The 26,545-nt window shown below is 39.7% G+C and overlaps 4 protein-coding genes across 6 annotated transcripts; 3 read left to right on the plus strand and 1 right to left on the minus strand.

The window, feature by feature from the left end:
- The first annotated feature begins 1,415 nt into the window (after window positions 1–1,415).
- On the plus strand, window positions 1,416–3,529 carry LOC103516429 (protein crooked neck-like). The gene is made up of 5 exons (XM_008481393.3): window positions 1,416–1,657; window positions 2,299–2,388; window positions 2,642–2,796; window positions 3,211–3,413; window positions 3,513–3,529. Exons 1-5 carry the CDS (start codon window positions 1,622–1,624, stop codon window positions 3,527–3,529), a joined length of 501 nt encoding a protein of 166 aa, XP_008479615.2. The 5' UTR covers window positions 1,416–1,621.
- LOC103516425 (60S ribosome subunit biogenesis protein NIP7 homolog) lies at window positions 3,517–4,613 on the plus strand. Its single transcript, XM_017447042.2, has 3 exons — window positions 3,517–3,738; window positions 3,896–4,001; window positions 4,201–4,613. The coding sequence occupies exons 1-3, from the start codon at window positions 3,574–3,576 to the stop codon at window positions 4,353–4,355; spliced, it is 426 nt and encodes a 141-aa protein (XP_017302531.1). The 5' UTR covers window positions 3,517–3,573; the 3' UTR covers window positions 4,356–4,613.
- Window positions 4,614–4,778: 165 nt separating this feature from the next.
- On the minus strand, window positions 4,779–26,545 carry LOC103516424 (peroxisomal targeting signal 1 receptor-like). Of its 2 annotated transcripts, none has more exons than XM_017447039.2 (14): window positions 26,264–26,545; window positions 25,703–25,873; window positions 25,179–25,382; window positions 24,655–24,797; window positions 24,296–24,467; window positions 23,614–23,695; window positions 10,724–10,795; window positions 10,033–10,196; window positions 9,358–9,543; window positions 8,878–9,006; window positions 7,524–7,603; window positions 6,501–6,669; window positions 5,641–5,978; window positions 4,779–5,479 (listed from the first exon to the last, which is right to left on the minus strand). In XM_017447039.2, the coding sequence occupies exons 2-14, from the start codon at window positions 25,862–25,864 to the stop codon at window positions 5,440–5,442; spliced, it is 1,941 nt and encodes a 646-aa protein (XP_017302528.1). In that variant the 5' UTR covers window positions 25,865–25,873; window positions 26,264–26,545; the 3' UTR covers window positions 4,779–5,439. The 2 variants fall into 2 exon arrangements, with proteins under 2 accessions (XP_017302528.1, XP_017302530.1); XM_017447041.2 differs by having other exon boundaries at window positions 26,250–26,545.
- LOC103516422 (60S ribosome subunit biogenesis protein NIP7 homolog) lies at window positions 19,932–21,664 on the plus strand. 2 transcript variants are annotated; one of them, XM_008481386.3, is made up of 3 exons: window positions 19,932–20,299; window positions 20,756–20,981; window positions 21,139–21,664. In XM_008481386.3, exons 1-3 carry the CDS (start codon window positions 20,244–20,246, stop codon window positions 21,397–21,399), a joined length of 543 nt encoding a protein of 180 aa, XP_008479608.1. In that variant the 5' UTR covers window positions 19,932–20,243; the 3' UTR covers window positions 21,400–21,664. The 2 variants fall into 2 exon arrangements, with proteins under 2 accessions (XP_008479608.1, XP_008479607.1); XM_008481385.1 differs by lacking the exon at window positions 19,932–20,299 and adding an exon at window positions 20,414–20,489.

Below are 26,545 nucleotides of genomic sequence, written 5' to 3' on the forward strand. Positions count from 1 at the left end.
CTCAGTTCCCTTTAAAAAAAAAAAAAAAAAAAAAAAAAAACACAGAGGAATTGAGAGCCTTCTAATTCCTCAGCCCAGTTTACAAACAAAACAAGGGCATTGGGTGAATAATAATCTACGAAGTCTAGTTAGCGTGGAGGGTAGCAATTGCCTTGTAAGCGCTGGGTCGCGGGTTTGATTCCCACCCGGAGCGACCTTTATCCTAAACAGGAAGGCTTCGTTCTCGAACCGTCTGGTTAAACCTTCTATCCTGTCTTTCTTCTCTCTTCGATTTTGGGACGATAAGACTACAGTCGTTGTTGTTGTTGTTCTTCCTACCCTTTTCCCATTTTAATGGGTGTGGCGTTTCTTGTCAGTCCTTGTCAGTCTGTTGTTAGTATCTGGACTAGTCTAATGAGGCTCCATCCCAGTCAACAATTTATTGATAGTTTACAGTTGTCTATGATGGTCAAGCCAGTTCTTGAACTGATTCGTCATGATGGCATTGACAGACAAAAAAAAAAAAAAAAAAAAAAAAAAAAACTCACCCTCATCCAAAATGGCCAGTCCCTACCATTTTTTTATTTTCAAGCCCATTTTATAGTGAAGAGTTATTTTTTATGTGAAATGTGCCAGATGGCCACAATATAACATTTCTATTGGAACTAATATTTAACCTTAAAATAAAACTGCATTGCTTTCATAAAAATACTTACAGGTGGGACAATTTCCAAGTCTCTCTCCTTTGCTTCTCTCAGCAACTGTTCTGCAGTAATTTGAATTTCAGCTGGAGCTTTGTTTTTGACCTGAAAATAAATTAAAATAAATACATGTTAGAAATAACAGACACATTAGGGTCTCTTTAACCTAAAAATAAGTATAAGAAGATGAACAGAAATGCAAGTTTTACTACAAAAAATGTAAGTCCAGAGAATACACAAAATTCCTACAAGTTTCTACACAGAGTCATCAATATGGGTTACCTTTGGTTAAATTCACCCATAGATTAACAGCCCCAAGGCCCTAGAGTGATTCAATAATTTGCTTGCTGGTGGAGAAAGCAGAGTAGTTTTTCCCCCTATCCTTTAATTTTCATGGTTGAATTACACAAGGCTAGTTGGTAATCCAAACATTACTAGTATCCAGTACATTCCAGGCCAAACCAGCCTAGTTTGGACTTAAATAACTTTATTATTTAAATAGCTTTTAGAATTGGAATTTAGAAGTTACGAAACTTGAAATTTTCAAATTTTCACGTGTTTTTCTTTTGTTTACTTTTTGCTTGTTTTGGAGGGGAAGTCTCATAGCAGATTGCTAACTTCTCAAAAGTCTCAACGCGCATCGCTGTGCGCGCGCATTGCGCGTTAATTTGGCAGCCGTAATTTTTGGCACGAAAATTTGAAAATGTTGAATTTTGTTATTTTTTAAGGAAAAGGATAAACGTTGGTGTTGGGGTCCTTTCAAACTTTTTTTGTCTCTTTTCAATGGATTTTATTGTTTTATGTAGTTTGTTAAACAACTTCAAATTCTTCTCAGTGTGTTAAATTACTTAAGGAAAGACGGTGGCTGTATGCGTCTGATCACAAACAACATTGTCTAAATTGGAAACATTTGAATCCAAGGATACATCACAACTTTCAACATGGATAAACCTCAGAAGATACCCAAAGTGGCCAAGGTTTGTATTTCTATATTATTTTGAATACTTCCATTTTACAAGAGACCAATTTCTACATTATACGAGGCCAGTGGACATTCTAGCTACTGGCCTAGTGTAAACATCAATGTTATTGTCCCTAAATTGAAGACAGAAACTCTACGGAGATCTTCTAGTTCCAAAAGCAAAGAGAGAAGAAAGACAGGATAGAAGCAATCCAGCTGGTTTAAGAATGAACATTATCCATTCAGGATAAAATGTGTGCTGGGCAGGAATCTAACCCACAGCCTAATGCTTACAAGACAGATGTTCTATCAACCAAACTAGGCTTTTTTGGCCTGGAATGTACTGGATACTTGTAATGTTTGGATTACCAACTAGCCTTGTGTAATTCAACCATGAAAATGAAAGTATAGGGGGAAAACTACTCTGCTTTCTCCACCAGCAAGCAAATTATTGAATCACTCTAGGGCCTTGGGGCCGTTAATAATTATATTGATGACTCTGTGTAGATACTTGTAGGAATTTTGTGTATTCTCTGGACTTACATTTTTTGTAGTAAAACTTGCATTTCTGTTCATCTTCTTATACTTATTTATAGGTTAAAGAGATCCTAATGTGTCTGTTATTTCTAACATGTATTTATTTTAATTTATTTTCAGGTCAAAAACAAGGCTCCAGCTGAAATTCAAATTACTGCAGAACAGTTGCTGAGAGAAGCAAAGGAGAGAGACTTGGAAATTGTCCCACCTGTAAGTATTTTTATTGAGAAGGTTAAATATTAGTTCCAATGGAAATGTTATATTGTGGCTATCTGGCACATTTCACATAAAAAGTAACTCTTCACTATAAAATGGGCTTGAAAATAAAAAAAATGGTAGGGAAAGTGTGACTTATGATATCAAAAGAGGAGAGTTTTGTGTCTTATATCAGGCAAAAGGGTCTGATTGAGGTCTCCAGTTCACAGAACTATTAGTTTACCTTTTTTCTTCTCTTGATTTTCAGCCACCCAAGCAAAAGATCTCAGACCCAGATGAGTTACGTGACTATCAGCACAGGAAGAGGAAAGCATTTGAGGATAACATCAGGAAGAATCGGATGGTGATTAGTAATTGGATCAAGTATGCACAATGGGAGGAGAGTCAGAAGCAAGTGGACAGGTAAGTTTCAACCTCTTCAACCCAGTCCATCTTCAGAACCTCTCAGACCCTTGGTCAACTAATATGAACTAGAATTTCATTGTTTAGGCATCATAGTACTTACCTACTGTTTGAATACCAAGGCTTATAAGACAACCATGCTGTTTTAATCCTGAAAATGTCAAAAGGTTGTTCTTTTTCGTGTAAAAATTGGCAATAATTACAAGGTATTCTACTAAAGTACCAAATTAGTCTTTGCCAGAGGCTACTTAGCTCTCTCTCTCTCTCTCTCTCTCTCTTTCTCCCTCCCTCCTCTCTCTCCCTCTCCCTCCCTCTCTTTCTCTCTATAAAATAAAATAGGGGGAGGCCTATTTTATTTTCTTCAAACTCTCAAAAGTCAAAATTCATTCTTCTCCTTGTTTTCTCATTTCACAGAGCCCGATCCATCTACGAGCGTGCCCTGGACGTGGATCATCGCAACATCACCCTATGGCTCAAATACACAGAGCTCGAGATGAGGAACCGTCAAGTGAACCATGCCCGGAATCTGTGGGACCGGGCAGTCACCATCTTGCCCCGGGCAAATCAGTTCTGGTACAAGTACACCTACATGGAGGAGATGTTGGAGAATGTTGCTGGTAAATTATTTTCTTGGATAAATTTTGCTGGAGTAAAGACAGTAGCCTTTAATACACTACATAAGTACTCATCATCATAAACTTCGTATCTGTTTTCAGCATTGGCAGTAATGTAAAATTGCTTATTGACAGACCTGATGGGACATACTGCTTTAGAGAAATGAGAGATCGAGTCTTCTATGTATCCGAGAAAATTTTAACCTTAGCAGAAAACTTTGGACCAGATCACCTTCTAGCATTGGGCACATGTTTTGGAAAGTTCACAAAGAGTGGCAAATTCCGATTGCACATTACAGCACTGTCATATTTAGCACCCTATGCACAGGTAAATAAATTCAATTTGAGACAAGGTTGAACTCTTGTAATTTATGAGTACACTATATTTGATTAACTTTTGTATCTGAGCACAACTTAGACCATGAAATTAATTAAGTTGAAATAATGGTCCATTTTGTAATCACTTTTTTTTCTTCACTTTTCAGTTCAAAGTGTGGGTGAAGCCCCAGGCAGATCAACAGTTCCTGTATGGCCACAACATCCTCAAATCTGGACTTGCTCGAATCACTGAGAATACGCCCAAATACCAAGGTGTTATTGTACCGAGCACAACTTAGACCATGAAATTAATTGAGTTGAAATGATGGTCCATTTTGTAATCACTTTTTTTTCTTCATTTTTCAGTTCAAAGTGTGGGTGAAGCCCCAGGCAGAACAACAGTTCCTGTATGGCCACAACATCCTCAAATCTGGACTTGCTCGAATCACTGAGAATACGCCCAAATACCAAGGTGTTATTGTACTCAATATGAACGATGTACCACTTGGCTTTGGTGTGGCTGCCAAGAGCACAGCTGAATGTAAACTAGCAGATCCCCTAGCTATTGTAGGCTTCAACCAGAGTGATATTGGAGAATACATCAGATGTGAGGATGAACTGTGTTGATAACACATCTGATGCCAAGATTTTGGTTTAAAGTACAATCTGGTTGATCAGACTCTTTGGTCAATTGAAACAAGGGGCAAGAGATGGAGAAAGGGTAACTGAAAGTTGGCTAGGTTTGCTGATCTGCTGATTTAACAATGTGCATGTAATTTAAGGTGTTTAAATAATATGTTGTACATTCCTTTAGACATGACAAATATGTTGGACTAAAGGAAATTGAATGGTAATGAAATAAAAACATCAATATTTATATTTACACTGTACATGTTTTTTATATTTTTTAAATTAATTTTCTCATGGTAATTGAACTTAATTTAATAGATGAAAAATTATACATACCCAAATACAATGGTAAAAAAATAAATCTGTACAATGAGGAAACAATCACAATTTGTGTTCTTGGTTTATAACCAAACTTATTATTGCACTCTGTACTGGGATTGTTTCATATGGAAAACAAAGATAGCTCAAACTGTACAAGAAGGCAATGTCTGAAAAAGATACCCATTGTACCAATAGGTACCAAGGTATCCAAAATAACATAAATAAAAAAATAACCCAACAATAATTACCCATTCACCAAATGAAAAATGTAATATCTGCCACCTTAACCAATAGATGTACGGTTTTGAAACTTGAGTGCCTAGAAGCCAGTGCTGCACTGATATGTTAAATGCACAGTTCCCAATACACCACTCAAGTTATGCAACTTAGTGCATGGTTGGTATCCAGATGGGTCATCATCATCATCTGAACAATCATGTGCTCTTGACTTTTCCTGATCCCACTCAGGCTGGGTGAGGTTAATGTGAGGTAGCTTATCCCCGAATGGAGGATGAAACCCCTGTCAATAAAGCCTTGGCAGTTATACAGGCGGGGCTGAACCCTCCAACTTCAATTTTTCATTTTTTCCTTCTCCAGTTGAATTCATGGTAAGGACAAAGTTGGCTCCAAATCATTTTAGTTGATCAACCATGGAAGATCAGAAGAAAGTACGATTTGCTAGTAGAAATCTTGATTGTCAGTCTTGGTTCTGTCAGATAGATTTAATTGTAGGAAGAGCAAAATCAGGCTGTTCTCAGTCTTACAAAATCTCGAACTCCTTGTTTAGTGTGGCTAAATCCCTGTAACAAACACAAACCGTGGATATTTTAATTTTCTTGAAATATTTGCAATCAAAATACGAGTGCTTTTTTTTTCTTTTGCCGGGTATCGAACTCGGGACCATCTACTCGTAGCAAGCAAGCGCGTTACCACAAGGCTACTAATTTCGTTCACAACTTACCTATTGGTAACACAATGATGCAGGTCACTCCTATTCAACACGGACAGCACTACACGCAGTGAGTACCATATTGAATCAGACATCTCCTTCACTGCACGTGGTTCCAGGCCGTGCGGTGTTAATCCATCGTGTGTTGCGGCCTGCTGGTTCAGCGCGGTTAGGAAGTGTTCCACGGCCTGTGTGTTGGCGCCGAGATGAACACAGGTAATGCCCAGGTTGTAGCGAGCACGCACAAAGCCTGGAGATAGTTGGAGGGCGGTGTGATATGCTTCAACTGCTTCTTCAGGGCGGTTCCCGTTAGCGAGTGAAGCACCTAGGCGATTCCATAGTCGGGAGTCCTGTGGAGAAAATGGGAGAAGTGGATCATGAGAAAATAAAGAATGAACTAGTACTTCAACTAGAGAAATAAATAAGATTTTAGGAATTTTGCTCTTTGTCTACAACATCTACATAGTAGGATCGATTGATTTGAAAAATAAGAGTAAATTTAGTAAATATTCGATTTGCCATACGAGTATATCAGTTGACAAACCAACGTCTGCGGTGTAGTGATTAGCATTGGCACAGTGGATTTCGTAGTTCAAATAAGTGAACTCCGAAATACACTGTGCCAAAAGCCATCCACGTTGCCAATTTCTGGAAATTCAAGATCTGATGTTCAAGTTTGTTTCCGAACACGGAAAGTAAGTAAGTGGATTTCGGATCTGGAGGTGGGTAGTTCGAGTCCAAGTCAAGTCATAAAATTTATCGAGGTGTATTAAGTGCGGGATGGTATTTGTGGCGAGCATTGAATTATGCTTAGCACAGGTGGTAAGTAATTTTTTTTCCTTCGCTCTATGGGTAGATATACTAATACTTACATCAGGTCTGACTTGTAGCGCAGATCGGAAACAGTCCACTGCCTTATCATACTCATCGGATAAATTAAACAGAACACCCAAACCATTCTGTACATCAGGATCTATGGATTGCGAGGGACATTGTCTGGCGGCATTCAGATATAGTGATAGCACTTGCTGATGTATTTCCCTAGAGGACAGAGGAGAACGGAAAGTTAAAGTGTGATTAGCCAGCCTAGTTAGCTTGGAGGGTAGCGCGTCTGCCTTGTAAGCGCTAGGCCGCGGGTTCGATTCCTGCCCGGGGCGGATTTTATCCTAAACGGATAAGGTTCGTTCTCGGGACAGCTGGCTTTTTCCTATCCTGTCTTCCTTCTCTCTTCGCTTTCGGAACGATAAGACCTTAGCAGTTACAGTTTCATCTATCAAACCTCCTAAAAAAAGTGTGATTGATGTACCAGATCAAAGACCACCAGAAGCTTACTTAACTTCAGTAATCAATCAGGAACAAATAAGTACATCCAGAGTGATGAGCGCTAGGCCGCGGGTTCGATTCCTGCCCGGGGCGGATTTTATCCTAAACGGATAGGTAAGGTTCGTTCTCGGAACGGCTGGCTTTTTCCTATCCTGTCTTCCTTCTCTCTTCACTTTCGGAACGATAAGACCTTAGCAGTTACAGTTTCATCTATCAAACCTCCTTAAAAAAGTGTGATTGATGTACCAGATTAAAGACCACCAGAAGCTTACTTAACTTCAGTAATTAATCAGGAACAAATAAGTACATCCAGAGTGATATATCCGTTAGGCATTGGAAATATTGCAATAGGGCCCTGGGTTTGTTTTAAACAAATGTTTATCGCGTTACTCACATGGTCAGAGTGATATATCCGTTAGGCATTGGAAATATTGCAATAGGGCCCTGGGTTTGTTTTAAACAAATGTTTATCGCGTTACTCACATGGCCAGAGTGATATATCCGTTAGGCATTGGAAATATTGCAGTAGGGCCCTGGGTTTGTTTTAAACAAATGTTTATCGCGTTACTCACATGGTAGGGGCTTCACTAGGGTTGGACACATGAATGTTGGCACACGCGTCTGCATATTTCTCGTTGTTCAAGATCCACTCCTGAAAAACATAGAAAGGATACAACAAACTTGAACATTAAAACTTATTAGTTCATGTACAACATTGACATAGAGTACAATAGATCAGTTGCGCTTACTTGGGTGATGTTTCAAAGTCATAGAGCATGAAAAATGAGGACCAACGGAATTTTTCTTTTTCTTCTCCTAGTTTGGTTGATAGAACATCTGTCTTGTAAGCATTAGGCTGTGGGTTAGATTCCTACCCAGCACACATTTTATCCTCAATGGATAATGTTCATTCTTAAAACAGCTGGATTGCTTCTATCCTGTCTTTCTTCTCTCTTTGCTTTCGGAACTAGAAGACCTCTGTAGTTAGAGTTTCTGTCTTCAATTTCGGGACAATAACATTGGTATTTACACTAGGCCAGTAGCTAGAATGTCCACTGGCCTCATATAATGTAGAAATTGGTCTCTTGTAAAATGGAAGTATTCAAAATAATATAGAAATACAAACCTTGGCCACTTTGGGTATCTTCTGAGTCAAATACTCAAGTACTGGATATTTTTATTGGAAATAAACATTTAAACTTATGCAGGCAACATCAGCAAATGAGACAAATACTGCATTTTCAGACTGTCTAAGAGTCCAAGGCCCAAGTTTAAAAACAGAGTGGAGTGGAGAGCAAAGAGCTTTTTGCTTTCAGCTCAATGAGGTTTGAATTCGTCACTTCCCACTACCTACTCTCTGTTTTTTGCATTAGTATCAGAGTGAAAGGTTGATTTGTTTTCGACCACTCGTTTCCCCCAACCCCCTGCTCTGCATCTCTGCTCTGGCTGGCAGATTGTTTATGTATGTATTTTATATAATAAAGTCTTCTTCTATTCTCTATTAAGTTGTGCAACAAGTAATGTGAATCTACCTTGAGAGTGTCCAGTGCATCATGGAGACAAGCCTCATTAGTGAAGCAGATTGATATTGCCATGAGCCAGGCAACATCAGCAAATCAGACAAATACTGCATATTCAGACTGTCTAAGAGTCCAAGGCCCAAGTCTAAAACAGAGTGGAGTGGAGAGCAAAGAGCTTTTTGCTTTCAGCTCAACGAGGTTTGAATTTGTCACTTCCCTCTACCTGCTCTCTGTTTTTAGCATTAGTATCACGAGTGAAAGGTTAATTTGTTTTCGACCACTCGTTTCCCCCAACCCCCTGCTCTGCATCTCTGCTCTGGCTGGCAGGTTGTTTATGTATGTATTTTTTATAATAAAGTCTTCTTCTATTCTCTATTAAGTTGTGCAACAAGTAATGTTAATCTACCTTCAGAGTGTCCAGTGCATCATGGAGACAGGCCTCATTGGTGAAGCAGATAGATATTGCCATGAGAGCTTCGAGATTCTTGGGTTCTATCGAGAGACATTTGCTCAGGGCGGCAATTGCTTGAGGATCCTGGAATTGTAATTGAAAGAGTAAATTGAGTTAAAAGTTTTTCGATCATATTCGCTCATTAGATTTTGGACTCAATCAGGCCTTTTAGGGCTGGTAAAGGTTAAAGGTGTGATGGTAAAGGGGGAACTTTGTGAATTCAATGTGCTGCCATAGGCCTTTTAGGGCTGGTAAAGGGTAAAGGTGTGATGGTAAAGGGGGAACTTTGTGAATTCAACGTGCTGCCACTGACTGAAAAGGATGTTTTATGGTCGATAGAGGTTTCATGGTCCCGAAATCGAAGAATGAACAGGTTCTAAAGTGCGCACCGGGTTGGAATCGAACCTGCGACCTAGCGAAACGAATTCACCTCACCTGTTCATTTTCCGCCAATGAGATGCCTAGACTCAACCACACTTCTGCATTGTCAGGCTCTTGTTTAGCCGCTGCCTCCAGATACAAAATGGCGGACGGTAGATCCCCCTGTCTGAGCTTTTCCTGGCCCAAAGCAAAAGCATTGGTTTCGTTCTGCATAGGATTGTCTTCCGCAAATGTGTATTCCTGAAGAGAAAAGGAGGGAAATTAACTAATGGTTAACTAAAGAACTCACTGAGAAAAATGGTCCCTCCAAGATCTGCAAAAGTCCGACCGGACACAAAAAGATTAACTACTGGTTTACTAAAGAACTCACTGAGAAAAATGGTTATTACAGGATCTGTGAAAGTCCGGGCCCAAAATCCAACGAGAAACCTTCTTTTGTGTTTTACTGTATAACCGCTAAGGTTTTTAGTGACGGTGTTGTAACCTCCATTCGGCGACAACCTAAACGTCGCGCCGACTCAAATTAACTTAGTCTGTGTGGGACCGGGTAAAGCCAGGACGCGATTGTCCAGATAGTCACCCGTCCGGGTACTAACCATGTTGGTTAACTTCAATGATAAGGCACAACGTTATAAATTTAACTTCATTGATCCATTGGAAACTCACACAAAATAAAATGGGGCCATATCTTGGGCGTAGGTCAAACACTAAACTCACATGCATACTTACACTTGAGCGCTGATTTCGACTGAAGTCTGAGAACCACTGATGAGGTAAACTCTCACCAGAGCCCAGGGATTCTGTCATTTCTTTCCAGTGGCTATTGAGCTCATTCCACAGAGCCGGCTCCGGTTTGTCTACTGTGCCACTTGTAGATACACCACTGGTTGTGCCTGAAACAAAGAATAAATTAAGAATTTGTTTGTGTTTTCGAACTTTATGCCTGGCCAAACCACTCATCCAATTGCTATGAAACTTTGTCAACTTATTGCTTGCACTCCCGTGAATGTTATAGGCTATTTTCCGGTTCATTTTTGTTAAGCTACGCCGAGCAAGACCACTAAATGGGTGAGTGACATGAGGTTTAATAAGAAATACACAGGAAGCAGAGACTGCGGGAGAGAAATGTTCCGCTCACGACCAACATTTTGAGTTTCGTTTGTGTTTTTAGTTTAACAACTATGCAGCTAATAGGGAGCGCGCATCGCGACCGTACTTTTTATTATTTTCTACAAGTTTGGCCATGCCTCAGGATGAACTAGCGGAATTCCGGAGTGAAGCGACGGAATTCCGCTAGTTAAGAATAAATTAGGAGATAAGTGAAGTTTTTTACTTTCTATTTAGGTTTAGAACTTCTGTTCCGTTAACTGTAGAACTCACTTGGGGTCCCTATGATAGGTCCTTTGAAGAGTTTACTTACCGCTAGCGTTCTGTCCAAGGAATGCAGATTCCCATTGGTGTTCGGGACTGGTTGTTGATTGATACTCGCTACCCCATTGCTGAACAGTGGCCCTGTCTGAGCTTTTCCTGGCCCAAAGCAAAAGCATTGGTTTCGTTCTGCATAGGATTGTCTTCCGCAAATGTGTATTCCTGAAGAGAAAAGGAGGGAAATTAACTAATGGTTAACTAAAGAACTCACTGAGAAAAATGGTCCCTCCAAGATCTGCAAAAGTCCGACCGGACACAAAAAGATTAACTACTGGTTTACTAAAGAACTCACTGAGAAAAATGGTTATTACAGGATCTGTGAAAGTCCGGGCCCAAAATCCAACGAGAAACCTTCTTTTGTGTTTTACTGTATAACCGCTAAGGTTTTTAGTGACGGTGTTGTAACCTCCATTCGGCGACAACCTAAACGTCGCGCCGACTCAAATTAACTTAGTCTGTGTGGGACCGGGTAAAGCCAGGACGCGATTGTCCAGATAGTCACCCGTCCGGGTACTAACCATGTTGGTTAACTTCAATGATAAGGCACAACGTTATAAATTTAACTTCATTGATCCATTGGAAACTCACACAAAATAAAATGGGGCCATATCTTGGGCGTAGGTCAAACACTAAACTCACATGCATACTTACACTTGAGCGCTGATTTCGACTGAAGTCTGAGAACCACTGATGAGGTAAACTCTCACCAGAGCCCAGGGATTCTGTCATTTCTTTCCAGTGGCTATTGAGCTCATTCCACAGAGCCGGCTCCGGTTTGTCTACTGTGCCACTTGTAGATACACCACTGGTTGTGCCTGAAACAAAGAATAAATTAAGAATTTGTTTGTGTTTTCGAACTTTATGCCTGGCCAAACCACTCATCCAATTGCTATGAAACTTTGTCAACTTATTGCTTGCACTCCCGTGAATGTTATAGGCTATTTTCCGGTTCATTTTTGTTAAGCTACGCCGAGCAAGACCACTAAATGGATGAGTGACATGAGGTTTTTAAGAAATACACAGGAAGCAGAGACTGCGGGAGAGAAATATTCCGCTCTCAACCAACATTTTGAGTTTCGTTTGTGTTTTTAGTTTGATAACTATGCAGCTAATAGGGAGCGCGCATCGCGACCGTATTTTTTATTATGTTCTACAAGTTCGGCCATGCCTCATGATGAACTAGCGGAATTCCAGAGCGAAGCGACGGAATTCCGCTAGTTAAGAATAAATTAGGAGATAAGTGAAGTTTTTTACTTTCTATTTAGGTTTAGTCCTTCTGTTCCGTTAACTGTAGAACTCACTTGGGGTCCCTATGATAGGTCCTTTGAAGAGGTTAGGCTGGTGCTTCCAGTGACATAGTTTACTTACCGCTAGCGTTCTGTCCAAGGAATGCAGATTCCCATTGGTGTTCGGGACTGGTTGTTGATTGAAACTCGCTACCCCATTGCTGAACAGTGGCTGCTTCTGGATCAGATAACACGGGAGTACCATCTGTTGCTACGTTTGACATGAATTTCAGCAACTAGAGAGGAATGGACGGGATATTAAAAATAAATAAATGAAAAAATCCAGTTGGGATTGGGATAAAGAGCTCATTTGCGTAAGGCTTTCTTAATGAAGAGCTTGAAAAATAAAAATTGAAGGAATTTCCCTTTCCTTTTGCGTAGGAATTGACTAGCTACCTATACCAACATTTTAAACGCCATTTGTTAAATAACATTACAGACGAAAAAAAAAAAAGGGTGTATAATATACATCTAAACCCAGGGTCTACAGTCAAACTAGAGATAACATAAGACTGAAAATATTGGGGTGGAACATAATTAGACATTAGTCCACTACCTAACCTCAGAAGAACAGTATGATCCCTAGGCCTCAAAAGCTTCTTACTTTAGACTGCTTCATGTCAGGATTTTGGTCAAGGGTTTTCACAGAATCCTCAGCAGTGGTCTTGAGTGCATTCAAAAGGATATTATTTTGGTTACTATCAGCTTTGTTGGCATCGGATGAGTAATCTTCAGAGAGAGCTCTCAGATTGGTCAGCTCCTCTTGAGTGTTGTCCCTGCATGGAAACAAAAACATATATGGTAATGAAATGGAAATACACACACTGGTAGTTCAATGAATTGTAGAACTCACTCTGGAAAAAGTGCCCATCCAGAAACCCCCAATACAAAAATAAATAAATAAAATAAAACATGCAGTCATTTTGTCCCCTATTTCATTATAGCTATTTTTATGATACTCACAGCAGAGGTTCTGAAGTTCTCAAGAACTCACTACACCATTGTGGTCCAAACCCAAGCTGAAGACCTCCAAGATCTTCTTGGGGTAGAATCTCACTTCCCCTCATAATGGGGGCGTTGTCCCAGATGGTCTCTGGAGGTGTATGCTGAAAGTAGAATGAACCAAGTTATTCACAAGTAACTATCACTTTTATTCTGGGTGGGGCAAACATTTTCTGACCATACTTTTCAGTTTCCACATGGGCATAGATGAAAAAAAAGGAGGGAAAGCAAAAGAGGTTGAAAGTGGATAAAAAATACCTACATTAAATAATAATTAAACAAAACCCTCTACCAAGAATTGAACCCAAGACCTTTCTACACAGTTGGAACCTACAGTTACCTCAAAATGTGATCCAGCCTCTAGGAACTGATTGGCCCACTCCCTAGCATCATCTTGACGAGCCAGCAATGAAATGGGAGCACTCTGTTGTGGTTTTGGTCTCTGAGAGGCAGCCTCAATGTCTCTCATCTCAGCAAGCAAATTATCCATACGGAAAGCTTGCTGCATGTTGCCCAAGTTGTGCTCCCAAAACTCACCCAATAACTGTAAAACAAACAAACATTTTTAGAGGTAAAAAGTAAATCCTTTTACAGGGGATTAGGTACTTTGTCCAAAACACATTTAGGTTTTTTTTTTTTTTTTTTTTTTTTTTTTTTTTTTTGGGGAAAAATTTTGGGAGAACTTGGAGGCAGGTGACTGTTAAAGCCCGTTTTTTCCTAAACTGCATCAATTTTGAATTTGATGCTAACCAAGAGTTGCTTATGGATCATTTAGGATGCTGTGTCCACTCCCCATTTATTTACAATGTTTCTTCTTGGATAAATTTTGCTGGAGTAAAGACAGTAGCCCGTGCTGCCACTGACTGAAAAGATGTTTTATGGTCGATAGAGGTTTCATGGTCCCGAAATCAAAGAACAGGTTCTAAAGTGCGCACGGGGCTGAAATCGAACCTAGCGAAACAAATTCAACTCACCTGTTCATTTTCCGCCAATGAGATGCCTAGACTCAACCACACTTCTGCATTGTCAGGCTCTTGTTTAGCCGCTGCCTCCAGATGCCTTTAATACACTACATAAGTACTCATCATCATAAACTTCGTATCTGTTTTCAGCATTGGCAGTAATGTAAAATTGCTTATTGACAGACCTGATGGGACATACTGCTTTAGAGAAATGAGAGATCGAGTCTTCTATGTATCCGAGAAAATTTTAACCTTAGCAGAAAACTTTGGACCAGATCACCTTCTAGCATTGGGCACATGTTTTGGAAAGTTCCACAGTAGACAAACCGGAGCCGGCTCTGTGGAATGAGCTCAATAGCCACTGGAAAGAAATGACAGAATCCCTGGGCTCTGGTGAGAGTTTACCTCATCAGTGGTTCTCAGACTTCAGTCGAAATCAGCGCTCAAGTGTAAGTATGCATGTGAGTTTAGTGTTTGACCTACGCCCAAGATATGGCCCCATTTTATTTTGTGTGAGTTTCCAATGGATCACTGAAGTTAAATTTATAACGTTGTGCCTTATCATTGAAGTTAACCAACATGGTTAGTTAGTATCCGGACGGGTGACCAATTGACCATCTATACAATCGCGTCCTGGCTTTACCCGGTCCCACACAGACTGAGTTAATTTGAGTCGGCGCGACATTTAGGTTGTTGCCGAATGATGAAGTTAAATTTATAACGTTGTGCCTTATCATTGAAGTTAACCAACATGGTTAGTACCCGGACGGGTGACTATCTGGACAATCGCGTCCTGGCTTTACCCGGTCCCACACAGACTAAGTTAATTTGAGTCGGCGCGACGTTTAGGTTGTCGCCGAATGGAGGTTACAACACCGTCACTAAAAACCTTAGCGGTTATACAGTAAAACACAAAAGAAGGTTTCTCGTTGGATTTTGGGCCCGGACTTTCACAGATCCTGTAATAACCATTTTTCTCAGTGAGTTCTTTAGTAAACCAGTAGTTAATCTTTTTGTGTCCGGTCGGACTTTTGCAGATCTTGGAGGGACCATTTTTCTCAGTGAGTTCTTTAGTTAACCATTAGTTAATTTCCCTCCTTTTCTCTTCAGGAATACACATTTGCGGAAGACAATCCTATGCAGAACGAAACGGACATTTGATGTGACGTCACCGCCTACGGGAGCGTATGCCGTGACGTCAAAGTTCACGATTTACCGGTATTTTTTAATATATAAAAATGAATATTTGTTTGTTTGTGATTTCGAACTTTATGCCTGGCCAAACCGCTCATCCGATTGCTATGAAACTTTGTCAACTTATTGGGATACAAAACCATTCTGCTCTTCAAATCTGAATGTCAACATAAAGAGAGAATCTTGGTTAGTGAGCCTTGTCTGGCTGGGGGACGTTAAACAGGGAGTAGACCAGCTTAGTCTCGCTGGGGGACTATAAAAAGGGAGTATTCCAGCCTGAATTTCCCCTGCTAAAGAAATAGCAAAGTGAGAGAGAAGGGCATCCACTCGTAAAATTTGTAGCCAAAACCAAATGTCAGCCCAAAGCGATCACCCTAGTTAGGGCTGATTGAGAGGCTGACGAAAAACACCGACCCCGTCTGTACACGGGGAAAGGAGGAGAAAAAGTTTAGTGAGCCTAGTTAGCTGGGAAGGTAGCACGTCTATATCGCAAGCGTTAGGTCGCGGGGTAGATTACCGCCCGGGATGAACTTAATCCTAAACAGATAAGGTTCGTTCTCGGAACGACTGGGCACCGACCCCGTCTGTACACGGGAAAAGGTGAAGAAAAAGAAGAGTGAACCTAGTTAGCTGGGAAGGTAGCACGTTTATATCGCAAGCGTTAGGTCGCGGGGTAGATTACCGCCCGGGATGAACTTAATCCTAAACAGATAAGGTTCGTTCTCGGAACGACTGGCTTTCTACTACTATCCTGTCTGCTTTTCTCTTGGATTTCGGGAAGATACGACGGAGTAGTTACAGTCCCCTCTATCAAACCTTTTGAACTCAAACCACCAACCTCCGAATCCACCGTGCTAACCACTTGACCACTGAAGTTGGGTAAAGAAAAAATAAAAAAAATAATAATAATAAAAAAAAAAAACAAACAAACAAAGTTATATTCACCTGGCAAATCGGATCCAATTCTTCACATCGGGATGCACCAATACAAATCGAGAATATATCGGGAAAAGGTGAAGAAAAAGAAGAGTGAACCTAGTTAGCTGGGAAGGTAGCACGTCTATATCGCAAGCGTTAGGTCGCGGGGTAGATTTCCGCCCGGGATGAACTTAATCCTAAACAGATAAGGTTCGTTCTCGGAACGACTGGCTTTCTACTACTATCCTGTCTGCTTTTCTCTTGGATTTCGGGAAGATACGACGGAGTAGTTACAGTCCCCTCTATCAAACCTTTTGAACTCAAAACACCAACCTCCGAATCCACCGTGCTAACCACTGGACCACTGAAGTTGGGTAAAGAAAAAATAAAAAACAAACAAACAAAGTTATATTCACCTGGCAAATCGGATCCAATTCTTCACATCGGGATGCACCAATACAAATCGAGAATATATGCCGGGTATCGAACTCGGGACCATCTACTCGTAGCAAGCAAGCGCGTTACCACGAGGCTACTAATTTCGTTCACAACTCACCTATTGGTAACACAATGATGCAAGTCACTCCTATTCAACACGGACAGCACTACACGCAGTGAGTACCATATTGAATCAGACATCTCCTTCACTGCACGTGGTTCCAGGCCCGAGAATATATGGCTCTAGCCCGGTCTATTTCATTATATCTTAGCTCAAACTTGATATAAGTTAACCAGGCTTGCTCATCTGGCTCCCATTCCATCCAACGCTCAAACGCTTGACGTGCTCCTGAAATAGAGATAGGAAACAGTGCAACATGTATGGAAAAAAAAACTTAAATTAGTTCCCCCTGCCCCACTTCGAAGTCTATGTACGCCTTCCATACAAGCTCAGGCATATCAAGTCGAGGCTGACTGATAGCTAGTTCATAAATAGCCCGGGCTCTCTCCATGTCACCTAGTAAGCTCTCCAACTCAGCGAACTGAAACAAGAAAACACATTATACTGTGTTATTGTAGGCAACCACTATGCCAAGTAAATAGAGGAACGCTGCTTTTTTGGGTTTTCTTCTCTCCCCTTTACTCTTCTTGGATCAAATCAATTTTATTTGAGACTTAACTGTTCAAAAATACACAAAAATTTTATGGTGAGAATAACAAAAAATGCCACATTGATAATCCTAGTTCCCATTATAAAAAAAAAAAAAAAAAAAAAAAAAAAAAAAAAAGAATTGACTTAAATTAGTCGAGCTAAAATCACAAGCTTCATTCAAATTGGTCAGCAAGTGGACCTTTTAGTACCTGATTTGCAATGATTTGCAAGGTCACTTTCAAGTAGACTTATAGGATTTTAGTAATTTTTTTATTGTACATTTGAAATCCTATCCATAGATAAACTATCCCTCTCGCCAGGGTCACTTTCAAGTAGACTTATAGGATTTTAGTAATTTTTTTTATTGTACATTTGAAATCCTATCCATAGATAAACTATCCGTCTCGCCAGGAATCGAACCCAGGACTGAAGATTTGAACCTAGCCCCTCCAAATTGAGAGTCAGTGCTCCTAACCACAAAGTGACCTGTGAAATTGAATCCCTATGAAACACGAATAATTTACCAGCAACATTCTCCAACATCTCTCGCCAGGAATCGAACCCAGGACTGAAGATTTGAACCTAGCCCCTCCAAACTGAGAGTCAGTGCTCCTAACCACAAAGTGACCTGTGAAATTGAATCCCTATGAAACACGAATAATTTACCAGCAACATTCTCCAACATCTCCTCCATGTAGGTGTACTTGTACCAGAACTGATTTGCCCGGGGCAAGATGGTGACTGCCCGGTCCCACAGATTCCGGGCATGGTTCACTTGACGGTTCCTCATCTCGAGCTCTGTGTATTTGAGCCATAGGGTGATGTTGCGATGATCCACGTCCAGGGCACGCTCGTAGATGGATCGGGCTCTGTGAAATGAGAAAACAAGGAGAAGAATGAATTTTGACTTTTGAGAGTTTGAAGAAAATAAAATAGGCCTCCCCCTATTTTATTTTATAGAGAGAAAGAGAGGGAGGGAGAGGGAGAGAGAGGAGGGAGGGAGAAAGAGAGAGAGAGAGAGAGAGAGAGAGCTAAGTAGCCTCTGGCAAAGACTAATTTGGTACTTTAGTAGAATCCCTTGTAATTATTGCCAATTTTTACATGAAAAAGAACAACGTTTTGACATTTTCAGGATTAAAACAGCATGGTTGTCTTATAAGCCTTGGTATTCAAACAGTAGGTAAGTACTATGATGCCTAAACAATGAAATTCTAGTTCATATTAGTTGACCAAGGGTCTGAGAGGTTCTGAAGATGGACTGGGTTGAAGAGGTTGAAACTTACCTGTCCACTTGCTTCTGACTCTCCTCCCATTGTGCATACTTGATCCAATTACTAATCACCATCCGATTCTTCCTGATGTTATCCTCAAATGCTTTCCTCTTCCTGTGCTGATAGTCACGTAACTCATCTGGGTCTGAGATCTTTTGCTTGGGTGGCTGAAAATCAAGAGAAGAAAAAAGGTAAACTAATAGTTCTGTGAACTGGAGACCTCAATCAGACCCTTTTGCCTGATATAAGACACAAAACTCTCCTCTTTTGATATCATAAGTCACACTTTCCCTACCATCCGGGAGTCCTGTGGAGAAAATGGGAGAAGTGGATCATGAGAAAATTAAGAATGAACTAGTACTTCAACTAGAGAAATAATTAAGATTTTAGGAATTTTGCTCTTTGTCTACAACATCTACATAGTAGGATAGATTGATTTGAAAAATAAGAGTAAATTTAGTAAATATTCGATTTGCCATACGAGTATATCAGTTGACAAACCAACGTCTGCGGTGTAGTGATTAGCATTGGCACAGTGGATTTTGGAGTTCAAATAAGTGAACTCCGAAATCCACTGTGCCAAAAGCCATCCACGTTGCCAATTTCGGGAAATTCAAGATCTGATGTTCAAGACACGGAAAGTAAGTAAGTGGATATCGGATCTGGAGGTGGGTAGTTCGAGTCCAAGTCAAGTCATAAAATTTATCGAGGTGTATTAAGTGCGGGATGGTATTTGTGGCGAGCATTGAATTATGCTTAGCACAGGTGGTAAGTAATTTTTTTCCTTCGCTCTATGGGTAGGGTAGATATACTAATACTTACATCAGGTCTGACTTGTAGCGCAGATCGGAAACAGTCCACCGCCTTATCATACTCATCGGATAAATTAAACAGAACACCCAAACCATTCTGTACATCAGGATCTATGGATTGCGAGGGACATTGTCTGGCGGCATTCAGATATAGTGATAGCACTTGCTGATGTATTTCCCTAGAGGACAGAGGAGAACGGAAAGTTAAAGTGTGATTAGCCAGCCTAGTTAGCTTGGAGGGTAGCGCGTCTGCCTTGTGAGCGCTAGGCCGCGGGTTCGATTCCTGCCCGGGGGTATCCTTGGATTCAAACGTTTCCAATTTAGACAATGTTGTTTGTGATCAGACGCATACAGCCACCGTCTTTCCTTAAGTAATTTAACACACTGAGAAGAATTTGAAGTAGTTTAACAAACTACATAAAACAATAAAATCCATTGAAAAGAGATAAAAAAAAAATTGAAAGGACCCCAACCCCAACGTTCATCCTTTTCCTTAAAAAATAACAAAATTCAACATTTTCAAATTTTCGTGCCAAAAATTACGGCTGCCAAATTAGCGCGCACTGCGCGCGCACAGCGATGCGCGTTGAGACTTTTGAGAAGTTAGCAATTTGCTATGAGACTTCCCCTCCAAAACAAGCAAAAAGTAAACAAAACAAAAGTTACAAAAGAAAAACACGTGAAAATTTGAAAATTTCAAGTTTCGTAATTTCTAAATTCTAAAAGCTATTTAAATAAAGTTATTTAAGTAAAAAAAAGAAAGATATTGCAGTTGAAGTAGTGTGTTTGTGTTCCGTCATTAGTGAGTTCATCCATTGAGTTTATCCATAAGAAATAAATCACCTCTTGAAATCCCCTCATCTCATCCACAAACTCCTCAAGTATGAAGAGTGATCAATAGGTAGACTTGTACAGAGACCATCATCCTGATAAAGGAAGCACCTTTTTAAAATCCCTGTGATATCAAAGTATTCAAAATGAGGAGACTCCCTGAAGATCGTACCAAACTGGTCTTTGAAAAGCTTTCAAAATAGTATTGAGAAAAATGGATCAAAGATCTGCAAAAGTCCGACCGGACACAAAAAGATTAACTACTGGTTTACTAAAGAACTCACTGAGAAAAATGGTTATTACAGGATCTATCCCTGTGATATCAAAGTATTCAAAATGAGGAGACTCCCTGAAGATCGTACCAAACTGGTCTTTGAAAAGCTTTCAAAATAGTAAGTTATTTAGATACTTGTGTAAAACTTATGCAGTCTCGTAGACGTAGAGGAGGCAAGTGACTGTTAAAGCCTGTTTTTTCCTACACTGCATCAATTTTGAATTGGTGCTAATCAAGAGTTGCTTACGGATTATTTAGAATGCTGTGTCCACTCCCCATTTATTTACAATGTTTCTTCTTGGATAAATTTTGCTGGAGTAAAGACAGTAGCCTCTAATACTCTACATAAGTACTCATCATCATAAACTTTGTATCTGTTTTCAGCATTGGCAGTAATGTAAAATTGCTTATTGACAGACCTGATGGGACATACTGCTTTAGAGAAATGAGAGATCGAGTCTTCTATGTATCCGAGAAAATTTTAACCTTAGCAGAAAACTTTGGACCAGATCACCTTCTAGCATTGGGCACATGTTTTGGAAAGTTCACAAAGAGTGGCAAATTCCGATTACACATTACAGCACTGTCATATTTAGCACCCTATGCACAGGTAAATAAATTCAATTTGAGACAAGGTTGAACTCTTGTAATTTATGAGTACACTATATTTGATTAACTTTTGTATCCGAGCACAACTTAGACCATGAAATTAATTGAGTTGAAATGATGGTCCATTTTGTAATCACTTTTTTTTCTTCATTTTTCAGTTCAAAGTGTGGGTGAAGCCCCAGGCAGAACAACAGTTCCTGTATGGCCACAACATCCTCAAATCTGGACTTGCTCGAATCACTGAGAATACGCCCAAATACCAAGGTGTTATTGTACTCAATATGAACGATGTACCACTTGGCTTTGGTGTGGCTGCCAAGAGCACAGCTGAATGTAAACTAGCAGATCCCCTAGCTATTGTAGGCTTCAACCAGAGTGATATTGGAGAATACATCAGATGTGAGGATGAACTGTGTTGATAACACATCTGATACCAAGATTTTGGTTTAAAGTACAATCTGGTTGATCAGACTCTTTGGTCAATTGAAACAAGGAGCAAGAGATGGAGAAAGGGTAACTGAAAGTTGGCTAGGTTTGCTGATATAACAAATACACTTTGTGCATGTAATTTGAGATGTGTTTAAATAATATGTTGTACATTCCTTTAGACATGACAAATATGTTGGACTAAAGGAAATTGAATGATAATGAAATAAAAACATCAATATTTATATTTACACTGTACATGTTTTTTATATTTTTTAAATTAATTTTCCCATGGTAATTGAACTTAATTTAATAGATAAAAAATTATACATATCCCCAAATACAATGGTAAAAAAATAAATCTGTACAATGAGGAAACAATCACCATTTGTGTTCTTGGTTTATAACCAAACTTATTATTGCACTCTGTACTGGGATTGTTTCATATGGAAAACAAAGATAGCTTAAACTGTACAAGAAGGCAATGTCTGAAAAAGATACCCATTGTACCAATCAATAGGTACCAAGGTAGGTTTAAGTATACAATACTTACCTACCTTGATCCAAAATAACATAAATAAAAAAATAACCCAACAATAATTACCCATTCACCAAATGAAAAATGTAATATCTGCCACCTTAACCAATATCCAATAGATACAATACATAAACCTACCTTGATCCAAAATAACATAATGAAAAAAATAACCCAACAATAATTACCCATTCACCAAATGAAAAATGTAATCTCAGCCACCTCAACTGATAGATGTATGGTTTTGAAACTGAAACTTGAATGCCTAGAAGCCAGTGCTGCACTGATATGTTAAATGCACAGTTCCCAATACACCACTCAAGTTATGCAACTTGGTGCATGGTTGGTATCCAGATGGGTCATCATTTGAACAATCACGTGCTGCAGACTTTTCCTGATCCCACTCCGGCTGGGTGAGGTTAATGTGAGGCGGTGGGTAGCTTATGGAGGATGAAACCACTGTCAATAAAGCCTTGGCACTTATACAGGCGGGGCTGAACCCTCCAACTTCAAATTTTCATTATTTTCTCCAGTTGAATTCAAGGTGTGGACAAAGTTGGCTCCAAATCTTTTTAGTTGATCAACCATGGAAGATCAGAAGAAAGTACGATTTGCTAGTAGAAATCTTGATTGTCAGTCTTGGTTCTGTCAGATAGATTTAATTGTAGGAAGAGCAAAATCAGGCTGTTCTCAGTCTTACAAAATCTCGAACTCCTTGTTTAGTGTGGCTAAATCCCTGTAACAAACACAAACCGTGGATATTTTAATTTTCTTGAAATATTTGCAATCAAAATACGAGTGCTTTTTTTTTGCCGGGTATCGAACTCGGGACCATCTACTCGTAGCAAGCAAGCGCGTTACCACAAGGCTACTAATTTCGTTCACAACTTACCTATTGGTAACACAATGATGCAGGTCACTCCTATTCAACACGGACAGCACTACACGCAGTGAGTACCATATTGAATCAGACATCTCCTTCACTGCACGTGGTTCCAGGCCGTGCGGTGTTAATCCATCTGCACGTGGTTCCAGGCCGTGCGGTGTTAACCCATCGTGTGCGGCGGCCTGCTGGTTCAGCGCGGTTAGGAAGTGTTCCACAGCCTGTGTGTTGGCGCCGAGATGAACACAGGTAATGCCCAGGTTGTAGCGAGCACGCACAAAGCCTGGAGATAGTTGGAGGGCGGTGTCGCAAAAGTTCGGGCCCAAAATCTAACGAGAAACCTTCTTTTGTGTTTTACTGTATAACCGCTAAGGTTTTTAGTGACGGTGTTGTAGCCTCCATTCGGCGACAACCTGAACGTCGCGCCGACTCAAATTAACTCAGTCTGTGTGGGACCGGGTAAAGCCAGGACACGATTGTCCAGATAGTCACCCGTCCGGGTACTAACCATGTTGATTAACTTCAATGATAAGGCACAACGTTAATAACGTTATAAATTTAACTTCATTGATCCATTGGAAACTCACGCAAAATAAAATGGGGCCATATCTTGGGGGTAGGTCAAACACTAAACTCACATGCATACTTACACTTGAGCGCTGATTTCGACTGAAGTCTGAGAACCACTGATGAGGTAAACTCTCGTAGTTTACTTACCACTAGCGTTCTGTCCAAGGAATGCAGATTCCCATTGGTGTTCGGGACTGGTTGTTGATTGATACTCGCTACCCCATTGCTGAACAGTGGCTGCTTCTGGATCAGATAACACGGGAGTACCATCTGTTGCTACGTTTGACATGAATTTCAGCAACTAGAGAGGAATGGATGGGATATTAAAAATAAATAAATGAAAAAATCCAGTTGGGATTGGGATAAAGAGCTCATTTGCGTAAGGCTTTCTTAATGAAGAGCTTGAAAAATAAAAATTGAAGGAATTTCCCTTTCCTTTTGCGTAGGAATTGACTAGCTACCTATACCAACATTTTAAACGCCATTTGTTAAATAACATTACAGACGAAAAAAAAAAAAGGGTGTATAATATACATCTAAACCCAGGGTCTACAGTCAAACTAGAGATAACATAAGACTGAAAATATTGGGGTGGAACATAATTAGACATTAGTCCACTACCTAACCTCAGAAGAACAGTATGATCCCTAGGCCTCAAAAGCTTCTTACTTTAGACTGCTTCATGTCAGGATTTTGGTCATAAATGCCATTTGTTAAATAACATTACAGACGCAAAAAAAGAAAAAAAAAACAACAACAAAGGTGTAGAATATACATCTAAACCCAAAGTCTACAGTCAAACTAGAGATAACATAAGACTGAAAATATTGGGGTGGAAAATAATGTCCACTACCTAACCTCAGAAGAACAGTATGATCCCTAGGCCTCAAAAGCTTCTTACTTTAGACTGCTTCATGTCTGGATTTTGGTCAAGGGTTTTCACAGAATCCTCAGCAGTGGTCTTGAGTGCATTCAAAAGGATATTATTTTGGTTACTATCAGCTTTGTTGGCATCGGATGAGTAATCTTCAGAGAGAGCTCTCAGATTGGTCAGCTCCTCTTGAGTGTTGTCCCTGCATGGAAACAAAAACATATATGTTAATGAAATGGAAATACACACACTGGTAGTTCAATGAATTGTAGAACTCGCTCTGGAAAAAGTGCCCATCCAGAAACCCCCAATACAAAAATAAATAAATAAAATAAAACATGCAGTCATTTTGTCCCCTATTTCATTATAGCTATTTTTATGATACTCACAGCAGAGGTTCTGAAGTTCTCAAGAACTCACTACACCATTGTGGTCCAAACCCAAGCTGAAGACCTCCAAGATCTTCTTGGGGTAGAATCTCACTTCCCCTCATAATGGGGGCGTTGTCCCAGATGGTCTCTGGAGGTGTATGCTGAAAGTAGAATGAACCAAGTTATTCACAAGTAACTATCACTGTTATTCTGGGTGGGGCAAACATTTTCTGACCATACTTTTCAGTTTCCACATGGGCATAGATGAAAAAAAAGGAAGGGGCCAGCCTAGTTAGCTTAGTTGGTAGTGCGTCTGCCTTGTAAGTGCTAGGCCGCGGGTTCGATTCCCGCCCGGGGCGGATTTTATCCCATTTTCTGACCATACTTTTCAGTTTCCACATGGGCATAGATGAAAAAAAAGGAGGGAAAGCAAAAGAGGTTGAAAGTGGATAAAAAATACCTACATTAAATAATAATTAAACAAAACCCTCTACCAAGAATTGAACCCAAGACCTTTCTACACAGTTGGAACCTACAGTTACCTCAAAATGTGATCCAGCCTCTAGGAACTGATTGGCCCACTCCCTAGCATCATCTTGACGAGCCAGCAATGAAATGGGAGCACTCTGTTGTGGTTTTGGTCTTTGAGAGGCAGCCTCAATGTCTCTCATCTCAGCAAGCAAATTATCCATACGGAAAGCTTGCTGCATGTTGCCCAAGTTGTGCTCCCAAAACTCACCCAATAACTGTAAAACAAACAAACATTTTTAGAGGTAAAAAGTAAATCCTTTTACAGGGGATTAGGTACTTTGTCCAAAACACATTTAGGTTTTTTTTTTTTTTTTTTTTTTTTTTTTTTTTTTTGGGGAAAAATTTTGGGAGAACTTTTGTTTTTAAATAAAATTAATTAAACTTGCAGGTTATTTTTATTTTAGCAGCGTGTAATAAATAATAAATAGTTCCAACATTTTTTGTTTGCAAACTTTTAATTACTTTACAATGGTACACTCCTTTGAGCCTTTCATTGCATTGCATTGCATCATTTACAAACTAACTGCATACTTACTTGGTCAGGATGAGCATTAGCAAAGGAATTTTCCTCATGGGTGTATGGACGGTGAAAGCCTTCATCCCGAAGACCTTTATCCTGGACAAAGTGAGAGGTAACTTGCATCAATGAGTTGGAACCTCCACACTCTCCTCCGTCAACCAGATCTTTCAACGACATGATTGTCACCTGAAATTCATATTAAGATGATTAATATCTGAAAGAGGGGCCTTTGAGTGAAATTTTGCTATTTATTTGATGAAAACATTCCAAGAATGAAAGAGTCTGTCTCTCATTTAAGGTTTTCATACATAACATATGGGGCCTGTGGGTAAAAACCATTGAATGTGTTTTGACAGCCAGTGAGTTAAATCCTGATTCCAAAACAGAGCCCCTGACCATAATTATCCAGAAGACAAGATACACTTTGTTCTCAGGAATAACTGGCTTTCTCTAGTTTCTCATATCCTGTCCTCCTTCTTCCTTCCATTTTGGGACAATGAAACTTTCATCACAAGAACAAACAAATTGTCACAGTTATTTGATCTAAAGAAAACTTACCTACCAAAATCAACTTACTGTCTTTTCAGTTTTCCTTATCACTGAAATTAGGTACTCAATCAGTTATGTACTTGGTATCACATTCTTTGGAATCAGCCCAACAAAAATGTATGGCTCGTGATCCTCTGTCTTTTTTCAACGAAAATAATATCTAGGTAGATATAGGATACAGCTCACAAGAAGAAAATGTCCTTATCCAGTAATATCCTTCATTAATCACTTTACACTTTTGATTAATCACTTTTTAATTAAAAAGTAAAAACTCGAGAAATCCTACAAATAAAAAGATTTTTTTTTTCC

This window comes from Diaphorina citri, unplaced genomic scaffold (genome assembly GCF_000475195.1).
Source record: "Diaphorina citri unplaced genomic scaffold, Diaci psyllid genome assembly version 1.1 scaffold1566, whole genome shotgun sequence".
NCBI classification, from domain to species: Eukaryota; Metazoa; Arthropoda; class Insecta; order Hemiptera; family Psyllidae; genus Diaphorina; species Diaphorina citri.